Source organism: Strix uralensis, chromosome 6 (assembly GCF_047716275.1).
Source record: "Strix uralensis isolate ZFMK-TIS-50842 chromosome 6, bStrUra1, whole genome shotgun sequence".
Lineage (NCBI taxonomy): Eukaryota > Metazoa > Chordata > Aves > Strigiformes > Strigidae > Strix > Strix uralensis.
The window spans coordinates 45,545,830-45,558,003 of record NC_133977.1 but is presented as its reverse complement, the minus strand read 5'-3'; the positions used below and the strand labels follow the sequence as shown (position 1 = coordinate 45,558,003).

At 43.6% G+C, this 12,174-nt stretch overlaps 1 protein-coding gene across 4 annotated transcripts in view; it reads right to left on the bottom strand.

The window, feature by feature from the left end:
* PKP4 (plakophilin 4) overlaps nucleotides 1-12,174 on the bottom strand; it is a 99,105-nt gene that overhangs the window by 15,644 nt on the left and 71,287 nt on the right. For all 4 annotated transcript variants that reach the window (XM_074873908.1, XM_074873910.1, XM_074873909.1 and 1 more), the window contains one exon: nucleotides 11,876-12,089. In XM_074873908.1, coding sequence (XP_074730009.1) covers nucleotides 11,876-12,089 — 214 coding nt within the window. The remainder of the gene's footprint in view (nucleotides 1-11,875; nucleotides 12,090-12,174) is intronic.

Sequence of the window (12,174 nt, the reverse complement as noted above, 5' to 3'; positions counted from 1 at the left end):
TGGCACAATGAGGGACCCTGGGCTTGTCTCCTTTGGAGAGGAGGGGGCTGAGGGTGACCTCATGGCTCCCTGCAGGGGACGTGGAGAAGGAGGTGCTGAGCTCTGCTCCCTGGGATCCAGGGACAGGACACCTGGAATGGGCTAAAGCTGCTCCAGGGGAGGTTCAGACTTGACAATTGCAACCATTTCTTTACCAAAAGTGTGGTCAAGCACTGGAACAGGCTTCCCAGAGAGGGTCGATGCCCCCGGCCTGTTGGTGTTGAAGAGGGATTTGGACAATGCCCTTAATAACATGCTTTAACTTGGTCATCCCTGAATTGGTCAGGCAGCTGGACTAGATGATCCTTGCAGGTCCCTTCCGACTGCGCCAGCCTTGTCCTTGCTATCAGGGACGAGCCCTACGCACTTCACTCACCGACTGCCCACGAGGGGCCGTGGACTGGCTCACACCAGCCGAGCTCCGAGACGCCTTACAGCAGCTTCTGACTCACTGCTCCAGAAGCTTTTCAGGTGGGAACTCCTGGAGTGTCCTGAAGGTCTCCCCCGCTCAACCCCTGCTGTGCCTAGACCGTTTTTCTGTGTTTTAATGTATTGCTTAACATCATGGGTGAAGGATCTGGTTATTCCAGAGACTGCCCCATGCTGGTTCTGCTAGAGCGGTTAAAAAGTGCGTATAAAAGACACATGAATAGTCCATGCAAAAGGCATCTGCAAAAACAGTCCTGTAAGACAGTTTTCTGCATTTCTGAGTGTGCTTGAACTGCACTCCAAACATCTCTGAGATACCTGGCGATGATCAATAGCAATGGATCACACATGCACCGGCGCGATCTCGCAGGCCTGCGCGACAGTTGCGTGTACGAGTTCAGCAGAGCAGCAGCTCAGGGAGTCTCAGCTGATGCAGCCAAGGGCAACACTTGCAGAAGAGACTCCAGCCACCACCTGGAAGCAACAGACCATTGTGTTTAAGTAATCTGCTTCCCTGGGTGTTACCATACGCCAAGACCCCCAAAAGCTAGGTTTGGGGTTTTTTTTCAAAACAAGACTGTCTGTGAATGTCCACACAGGAAGCAAATGTTGCCCTGTGCCTGTGCTGTCTGGCTCCTCCGAGCTGTCCTGACACCAGCAGCAGCCTGCTGGGACCCTCACGTCTTCCTCTGCCTGCTGTGTCTCGCCATCAACCACCTCCTCCCCATCCAGCCTCCTGAAAAAGGACTGGACACGCAGCCAAGAACAAATAAACCAAACCTGCCATCGGCTTCAACAGAAACTTCTGAAGCTTGCAAAGAACACGTGCCCAGCTGCTCCCTTTTTTCAGACTCTCCACACCAGCTGTTTATTGTACTTGTCTTGGTGTTCAGGTATCCTCCTCCCACAGTTCATCATCCTCACCAAATGGTGACAGAAAGCTAACAGAAATCTTAAGAGTTGTTCTTTTCCCCCTCCCAACTTCAGACTCTTATATCTAACTTTTTCCAGCCTGGCACGAGATGGCAAACCTCCCCTCTCTCATTAGAGTTGTTTCTCCCGCTCTCCGCCCCGTTCCATGCTCTCAATGGCTAACACACAGGAGCGAGGGAGTCTGCTCCAGCACAGCAGCACTTACTTTTACCAGTGAGAGTTCACCTCCTGACAAACCTCAGTGAGTTTCTGGCACCTCCCAGGGATTTCCCATCAACAGCCCTGAGGCGGCAGCAGCCGGGAGCAGGTACAGCCAGCTCTGCTGCAGCAGGTCACAGACCCTCTGACCACAGCCTTTACTCTCCTGGAACCCCACCTCACCTCACAGCTTCCTGCCTGACAGAACACTGGCTTCAGTCTTTTGCTTACAGCAAACTTCCTACTTGTACCCACTGTCTGGTTACTTTTTAAATCACCTGCTGTTTCACAGAAATATTACTTCTGTGAAAATCATACATTTCCTTCCAGTAGTCTGACATGGAACAAAATAAACTAATTTGTAAACAGCAAAAAGCAGACTGTCACATTCACAGTCTGATAATCCTGAGGGACTAAAAATCTACAACAACAGATACTTCATGTTAAAGTGTTCACAGATTCTTGACACTTTTAATACCATCACAGACCCATTTCAGTATTACTTATGACTTTTAACTCCAGCTCCTGTAGAGCAAGACTTCCAGTAACAAAAGAGAATTTATTACAAACTGGGAAATAAAGAAAATATTTTTTAAAAAAATACTCTAAAGTTGTTGTGTAGGGTTTTTTCATAAAAGTTTGGAGTGATTCTCAAAAATTGTTTATGGCTGCACCAACTTTGTATTGCATTAACATTTACACACTCAAGCTGAATATTACTTATTCTTCAGGTTTAACAGCCCGATTACATAAAGCAAGCTATTTCAAATACACATCCAATTTCATACCATAAATCTCTTTTATGACTCTGTGTCCTCGCTACAGGAGAGTACTTCATGTGTAACTAACGTGAGAAATCTAAATGCTTCACTGGCCTATAGCTTTAAGGTTTTGAAACTGTATTTCATGCAATTTGTGATGCAAACTAGAAATTAGATCTCACCTAAACCTCCTCCCCGCCCCCCAAACATTTGTTGCTAAAGCAAGTTATGCAAGGGAAAAATTCTATTTTGAGTCTGAGACTTCCATTAGTTACCTAACGCATCCGGGAAAATCGCACACTCGGTTCTGAGTGACCCAGCTCCGGAGACATGACGGCTGGTTCCTCTCACTGAGGGCAGCCCCGGCCCCGCCAGGCAGAGCCGCCTCTCAACACCCACCGGCTGACCGGCACCTGGTCGCGAAGCTGCGGCCGCGGTGCCGCTCCAGCCGCCCAGGCGATGGACGACAACACGCTCGGTGCCCGGGCGCTGCCGGAGCCGCCGCACGCCCCAGCCTGCCTTGGGGGAGCACCACCCAGGGCTCCCCAAGGAACTGGGGGGAGCAGCCCTACGTGGGCACAACGGCACAGCCCAAGGGGACCCCCAGACCCGACCCTTCCGAGGAGCCCCTTAAACGCCCGCAAGCATTAACTCGTCCCTGAGGATTAGCCTGGGACTGCTGGAAGAGCAAATCGCTAGAGTTCCACTGAGTAACTGTGTCAAAACTTGCCCAGAAGCTGGACTCTCAAGGAGGTAGCCTGATTAAATGGTTAATGATTTATTACCCCTGTGTTCATTAGGTGAAGGCAAATTTCTGAATTTGGGAGAAGTCTTCAGCTATTTATTTTACAAAGTAGAACCGTGTATTACAGCCCCTTAGCCTGCATGCTCAAAACGAGAATACAGTCCGATTATTTGTAGAGTGCTTACTCTGAGATAACTGGGCCCAAATTTCGTGCTCATTAGAAATAAACCCTGAAGGCAAAGGCAGTTATAGTTTGGGAAGTTTCCATTCAAAGGTAAGGAAAATGGTGGGAGGAGCTGGTACAATGCTGTACCAGTTAAGGTAAGGTCTAGGAGACTTCTGGGATTACAGTCTAATTTCGTATGTCACTTAAATAACAGTGCCTTTTTATTCCTCACTGCTGTGGAGGTACACAAGTACTTACGTACTTAACTAGTATTTAACTGTTACAGAATCATCTGCCAAAGTCCAAAGAGACAGTTTGAAACTGTAGGCAGAGGGTGAATTTCCAAAAAATTATTTTCCAACAGCTACTAGCTGTAATTTCTATCATTCTGGAAGAGTGGAGAACATCCCATTCACAAACATGCTGTAGCAAAAACCTTAAAAATCAGTAAATCAGCTTTGCAGGAGAGTTTAAAATGCCGTATGAAAAAGTGTCTGTAGTTCTAATGAAAAGTGGGTCTTTTTGCTTTCTTTTTTTGGTCGGGGATTGCCTGTTCTATTTTTGCCTGAAGTTCTGACCCTTACAGCTCTTGGAGATAACCATGCTAAAACAACATTTCTGTGAACACTGTCCAAAATAATCCTACTCAGGAAATTAAAATAAGCAGCATGATAAAGTTGAGAGCCTTCTCTATAGGCAAATTCGCAGTTGCTATCACTGACAAAGCTGCTTTGGTATTAACAACGGTTGGGCATTTTTGTCATTAATTTATTGTAGACAAGACAGAGACCTTACCTTGACGTTTGAATCTAAAGTGACAGGGGAGACAAATCTTTAACAAACACAAATACCCATCTCCAAAGTTTTGGTCAGTCATTTAAATTGATTAGATCATAAGAAAATGCAAACAACATTTAAGGACTATGTCTCCCTTCTCCAAAACAAAAGAAACTTTCCAGGTCATATTTAATATTATTTAGTATAGAAAAAAGCCAGACATCTGGCTCTTGAATGAAATATTCTAGCTTAAGTATTAAAAAATAATGAAAACATGTAACCCTGATTTAACTGTAGATAAAATGCTTTTAAATAGCCGAGATGTATGTACAACATATAATAAAGTACAAGCACTCATATCAAGCTATGGAAACTACTTTGAGGAGACAGAATATATTTTCCTCTAAAGAGGCTGAATGGGAGAGAAAAAAAAAATAGTTCAAGATCACATGGAAAGATGAAAGCAGAATAAAAATGCTCAACAGGTTATTCAGAGATATAGTTTAAGTTTAAAGATGTAGATATACATCTTCTGTAAGATCAGGTCCCAACAAAATATAAAAATCCTAATAGCTTTAATAAAAGAATCTTGATGGAAAGTGTATAGGTTTATGCACCAGATCTTAGAATCAGCAGAATTCAGGGCCTATCCCTTGGAGTACTGACAGTCGGATGAGTGCCCTGACTTCGCAAACAGAAGTGACTCACCGAAGGTATTTTAGAGCCCCCTCATCTCTCTCCTATCCCGCCCTGAAACAATTTGTAGCATTTACATAACATCATAAGTCAGTCAAATATTTGTCATAAGTCAAATATTTGTCCCAGAGGTAAAACGTGGTCCTGGGCACTCTGCTCTGTGACCCTGCTGATGGGGGGGCTGGCCAAGGGCACCCCCAGAGGTCCCTTCCAACCTCAACCACTCTGTCACTCTGTGGAGAGAGAATCCCCAAGGGCTGCACCAGAGGACTCTCACAGAAGAAACACTCGAGCCAGTCCCCAACATGGAATTAAACAGCCTCCTGAGCCAGATCAGAGGGACTGTTCTCGGAGCCCACCTGCCACCTCCCTCGACACAGCAGCACTGACAGCAGAGCGAGTGACTGGCACTTACAGGGCTCTGAAGTCGCTCTGCACCTCGGATAAACAAACGGAAGATGCAACAAGGGACAGGACCAGCTAGTGATAGCTGATAAAAGTGTGTGTAAGTTACAATAATCCTATAAACAGGAGGCAACAACAAACCATAACCCTCCAAACTCAATGCTGCGAATGAAGCCGAGGAGTACCCACGCAAGGACGGGGCACCCGAGCCTGCCTGTGGATGCAGAGCAGAGTGCTGTTTTAACAGCACCACCACCACAACAGATCTGGTGTCTGAAGTGAATGGGAGCAGATAGGGCGAGGAAAGTCAAGGCACTCTGTTCTCCAGAAATGATGGCAACTAGAAAGAGTACTGGTAGGTGTTTTGAGGGTATTTTCCACATAGATTCGGAACATACATTAATACTTGCAAATGAAAAAAAAAAAAAAAAAAGAAAAGCCTTGCCCATAAGCTTCTTGTTTTCTAGACTGAATCCTCTCCTTAGAAAATAAAGAGAGAAGAAATCTTAAATAATTTAGATCCCATCCTTGAACCCGACAAGCTTTGGTTAAAGCCAAATAATCTTGACTATCTAATATAAACTGTGGTCCAGATAAACCAAATCAGGATCATCTGGCAGACTTTTCTGAGGAACTGACTGTAGAAGCGAGTGCTTAAAAGGAGCAGAGATGAACCTGACTGAAGAAACACACATACGTAATAGTGCAGCAGAGAGAGGTTGTTTTAACAGTTTTCTCCTGAAAATTTGAAAGACTCGGCTTTTTGTGCTAAAGGTCCTGGGTCTCTGGCTCTAAGATGCTGGTCAAAGTCTCCCAGTACACCTTTAATATTAGAAAAGTATTTTAACTGATGATGTTCTTCCTCATATAGAAGACACTTTAAAAGCACTTGAAATTTCTACAAACTGTAACAGAGCAGACCCAGAGACACAAATCTAAACCACTAAGTTTCAAGTCTTTGAGGTTTTTGGGGGTTGTTTTCATTTCTTTTTTTCTTTTCCCCCTAAGGATTCAAAAAATATTTAGAGAATAATGGAGAAAAGGATGCTTCCCAAGAAGGAAATCACTGTTGAAAGGAAAAAGGACAAGACTCTGGAATAAGACAGTCCTTTTTTCAGTCTTCCTGTTTTTGTATCACTATACTCAGAACACAACTGGAGGTTCAGAGACGTGTGATGAGGAAACGTCTGCCAGAGGGGTCAGGAGATCCATCTCCATGTGCCAGCTACGACAGTCCCTTTAACACCTGTGGACGCTGAGCAGCTGATCCAGCTGTATGCAGAGAAGACAGCTTGGGTGAACTTCTGTGAGGATGACAGGTGCTTGAATTAACTCACACAATGTACCAAAAAACTACAGAGAAACAAAAGAAGACCTCAAGAGTTAGGCAGCAAGGATCAAATTTTGTCCTGGAAATGTGATCCAGACAAGGTGATCTGAAGTGGAATGAAAAAAAAAAAAAAAAAATCCAGAACCAGAACATGTAGTGAAAACAGGTAGTTTGGAATCTATAAAGACAAACTTAATGTTCCTGCATTTAGGGTATTGCAATTGTTTTTAATCAAATCCTACTGCATGTAGGTAGGTCATAGAAATACTGAAAAATCAATTGAATTGTCATAATTTTCCATAGGGTACTTTCAACTGGGGAGAAATTATTTATGAAGGAGTGTTTTTTCCACACAGGAGGTAGTGACGGTCTGTTTCTGCGTGCTCCTGCTGCACAGTGCTGCGGGTGGACGGGAGGGAAGCGACGTGCGTGGCGGCAGAGGGGTCTGTGGTCACACGGGTGGCTCCTCCGCTGGCTCTGCAGCACATCACCGCCCCAGGACCTGACCACGGCCGGCAACAGGCTCACGGGGCCGGTCCCTGTGGAGGCTGCTGAGCCCACTGATGGCTGCGGGGGTCTGGAGCTACCGGCCTACCACTGGCTGTAGGGACTGAAGGGAAAAGCACGGCTCTGTGCTCTTGGAACACCCATCTGCTGTCAGCGGAGCCCAGACCGGCCGTCTGTCTGCCGCAGCTGTCCTGCTTTGTGGAGCTCAGCTACCCGCTTGTTTCTACCCCAGCGTACATCAAATCAACACTAGTGTTTGCTGGGCTGACGTAAAGAACTCCGTGTACACGAAGTAAATCTTACTGTTGAAACACACTGGTGTCACATACCTCTCAAAAAAAATACACGGACATTTCCTTTTGATACTTTTAGCATTCCTTCTGCTAGTCCTGTTCTAAAACTGGTATCTTTAGGCAAACAATTGAAAAGAATCATTAGACAATTTGATGTCTTCTCAATTGTGATTATAAACCCTCAAATAAAAGGTTATCTGATTACCTGGTACAAATTCATTACATCTATTAAAGGTTCAATATATGCTTTTCAGTAACGAGTTTAAGCCATCTCAGATGTGCAATTAATGCTACTTTGACAGCAGACATCAACTAAGACTGAAATTGAGACCCAAAATATCCTCAGGTAAAAAACCCCAAAATAGGCAATCCGACTTATCAGCTTGTAAGGAGACAAATACAAGTTTCTATCTAAACTTTCCAAATACAATGAAAGCACTAGAACTAGTGTAAATATGGAAAAAATAGTGCTATGGTTTTTTAACACTGCCCACCACCTCCAAAAAAAGTTCTCTCTAACATTGCTGGAAATTCCTCAGGAGTAGCATATTCAAGCATTCAAACTGACGGCCTTCTACATAATTACACCAAATTATATTTAAAACTCCACTCACAGATTAATCAATGCAGTAAGCTTCATCTCCTGCACTAAGGTATGGGAAAAGCTGTAACAGCACAAGCACAGTGCTCTTTCATGGACTTTAAAACGGCGGCATCAGCTGAGAACTAACAGCAAAGTACACAGTGTACTGTGTATTATATACCCGAACGGGTAGCAGGTTAATTAAGAGTCCTTCAGCCGCTGCACCAGCCTGGGGGTCCTCTGCTGAACAGGGATAATCACCTACTGCCTCTGTAGGTTTTACACAGCTGATCACAAAGCACTTTGGATTGCACAGAGTAGCACTGAGGTAAATATGATAGTAACATGGAAGTTGTGAAAAGAAACTATACCCATTTCACAGAATGCTTTGTTTGCAAAACGGTGTGGGACTGACAGCTACTTCTGTATGTTTCCGGGAGTAACCTCAGGCTGCCTGGAACTGCAGAACCCTGCATCCTTTTTCCAAAAATACACAAGCAACAACGCACGGGGTGACCTGCTGCAAGAAGGCAGCCCCTCACAAGGATGGCACTGTGTGCACAAAAGATTGTGCTGCTGGACAGAAAACAGCGTTTCTCAGCTGAACTGGCTGAGGTGGTACGAATTTGAAGAAAGAAACTATGAAGAATTGCCACGACCACCAGCAGCAGCCCCTTTCTCGTTTCAGGACAGAGCTGTAGGGTACAGCTACGCAAGTGATTAACTGTTGCTGGAATCTGAGCTCACTCCTCCTTCCTCCCAGCTCTAAAACCGTGCAGCTCCCCCGGGCTCAGCACTGTCACTCGCTTGGGACAGGAGGAGCCTGAGAGGACCCGGCCGCTCCAAGGAGGGCCCCAGCTCCTCCTCTGGGGAGGGCAGGGCTTGCGGCTCACCCCTGCCCTGAACATCTGACAGGAATCAAGGAACTCCTCTGTTAAGGTAGGCGTCTGACTCGCCTTCTCTGGAAAATTTGCAGCACTGCAGCACACCAATGGTTCTTACAGTTTAACATATGAAAGGACTGTTTCTGAGGGTCTCTTGAAAGTAGACTCAATTGTTAGAAACTGCACCTGGGGTCAAGAACAGGCGCATTTTGATTTCTACCTCACAGACAGTCTGCTGTATAAGTCTTCCCAGACCTGAGATCCTGAAATGCAGAGACTGATTCCAGGTGCGCTGACGGCACAGGCAGCACAGACCCGTGCGCACCCTCGTGCCAACTGCTCGAGAACGGGGCTCTGGGACACAGCAAGGCCCAGCAATATTCCTGCTGCCTAAGCAGTGCTGGAGTGTGAGAGCCAGAGGCCTCCAGGAAGCGCTGGTGCTGAAATCTAATGAAATGTGCTGCAGTTACCGAAAAAAAAAAGAGCGGTTTCCCTGCTAAGGGCTCTGAGAGCAGAGCACAGGCCAGCACAGGTGCTGCCGCCAGTCAGCAGCGATGGAAACTGCACGCAGCCAGAGGAAACTCAGTCAGGAGTCATCCTCTTCCAACGCATTGCAAAGGCCAACTTTTGAAGACTTAAAAAAAAAAAAGTATTACTTCATTTTCGCATAATGACTATGAAAAGTGACTTAGCACATTTTATTTTCTGAATAATCTATAGCCATTAAAAAGATAACTTGCTTCCCTCGTAAAACATTTTTTGAGGTTTTGTAATTATGCTTTCTGTATTTTTAATGTAAGTTTCTATTCAGTTCCCACTTCTTTATCTCTCTGCATTTCAATCTTGTCAGTTCAGTTACTGTTCATTACATACAGACCCCAGTATTCCTACTGTCTAACTCCTCTAAAACATGTTTGTGCAATTAAACCCTCCCCCAGTACGCCAGCTTTTCAAACCTGTCATAGTTAATCTTTAGGACATGTTCCCAAATCATTTCTGAGGTTAAAAGACTGCTTTTGACTAAAGAATTCCTCACAAATGTTATATAAATGAATTCACATGAAAAATACCTCTACAGATGGCCAGAAGTCTGTTATTCTAATTTCACGTATCTGGGATAATAAAGTTTTCTTCTATTCAACTGCATATTAACGTAAACTGGATGAATTTCACTTGCCATGACCCCAGATATACCTGTTGTCTTTCAAAGGGAATTGGTACTGCTAATAATGAAAGTATAATTCATTTAGTAAGGAAGAAAGACCATTCTCAGGAAAAAGGAAAACACTGTACTTCATTAAGATATGTTACACTGGAAAACCCAGGGTATGATGGATGAACTATGAACAGAGTACAGCCGTAATGAATAGTGCTGATTCTACACTGGAAATCAGACAGGCAGTGTTTCTAGTGGTGCAGATTGATACTAATTTCTCTGTACTTACATTGTGTTAATCTGGGAACATAGTAAACTGGGTGTGGCTGGTAGTTTTAGTTCTGACATAGGTGGATGCTTTTAATTATTAAACAAATAACTGTTGGATCTTCTCCACTTCTTTTCTTTATATTGCTCTTTATAGAAAGCATTTGAAAATCCCTAAGCTCTGAAGTCTGCTGGGGATTCTTCTCAAGTGTTCAGCATTAGTCTGACTCTAGCAGAAGTCAATGCCACGGGCTTAACCCGATGACAATCAGGTCAAAACTTTCCATTTTGTTGTAGCTCATTAAAAAATATAAAACTATGTTTGTTAAAAAGTGTCACTTTTTCTGAAGTAGTCATCTTTAATTATAATTAAAATTAAATACCGTTTTATTTGAAAAATCTTTTTACTTACAGATGATGTGCTGTACCTTCTGAAAGATAACCATGCAGGTTTTTTTAATAGTGACTAAATACCTTCTATACTTAAGAATTTGGCTTTGGCTTCATCTGTGGAATCATCCCTAACATCTTAAAAGCACAAGTAATTTAGACGCATAAAACAGACACGGCAGCTAATGAGTAATTCTAGTTTTAAGTATTCCATTTACATAATTTAAGGAAAAAACTGTATCCTTCTAGAGAACAGGAAGGCTGCAGGTTATCTTAATGCCTGCTTATGTGGAAAATACTTAAGGAAAATAGCTTGCATGTGAACTGAAATGCTCTGGATACGTTCTGTACAGTCCTTTCTCTGCGTAACAGCTTCGTTAAACAAGGAAATAACTTGGAAAGGCTCCCAGCAGGACACCTCTGTTACTTCTAACTTGAGCGCTGTTGTGCGTCTTTGCTTAGAAGGTCAGTAGTTAAGCTTAACAAAATCAAATGAGGGAGCTACTAAAACTTGAAAGAGGAACTGTCTAAAGGAAGTGAAAACTCTACTTTTTTCTATCCTCTCATATTTTTCAATCCCCTAAAACCTTTGTAGACAAATCGCTCCCATATTAAGAAAAAGAGATAGCAGATGTATGCAGCACCCAACAAATCCACCTCGTTTTGATGGAAATGGAGTTCTTTCATGCGTTAGAACTGCAAATCCTTTATTATTTCTGGACTTTGTGTCTGCACCAAGTGCCAAGTAGGTCCATGGGTTATAAGTTAAATCTGCTACCTTGTACTCGAGAAACTAGGAGTGTGGACAGAGTCACTTGCCGTGACTCTGTTAGCAGGCCAGGCACTGACATGCTTCTGTAATTTGCATACTTGCAATTTTCTGTCTGCACTTTAACCCACATTTGCATAGTTTGAGCCCATCTTACGAATTCTGCAAGATCTTACTTAAAACTGTTCTCAGCACATGGTAAAAAAAAAGCCTGTAATAAAACAAATGTTAAGAGCCAATAAAGAAACACCTACCCAAGACCTAGCTGTGTGTGTAGGAGAATCATACTGGGGAAAATTTACTCTAAGAGGAGCTTCAGTGCAACTACCTCAAGATTCACTTCTCCAGTGAATCTCTACTTCTGCGCTAATACTTTAACCGTCTGTAATCAAAATAAGTGATTTTGTATTCACAAAAAATAGCAACGCACAAATAAAAATCCAGTTGATAGACTCAATTCCAGTCACTTACCAGTTAGTCTAGTCTTGTCCACTTCAGAAAAATAATCTGTATTATAGTTCCCTGCTTGTTTCTATTCAAAACTTACCTGTTACAAGCTCTTTTACTTCAGCATCAACAGATTTTCTCAACAACCGTAAAAGGGCAAGTATCCCACCAACATTCTTCATTGCTATTTTGTTTTCATCAGTAGACTTCCCATAAACAAGGTTTCTCAGTGCACCACACGCGTTCTTCTGAACTTCCAGGACCCTGTGATCCAAGAGATCAACCAGGTGCTTGATTCCTCCCAGCCTACACACCTGGAAAACAGAACATCGGGACATCAGCACCCATTGAGGTCACCCATTGTGCTCTACAAGTTTTAAACCAGTACATTCCATTCTA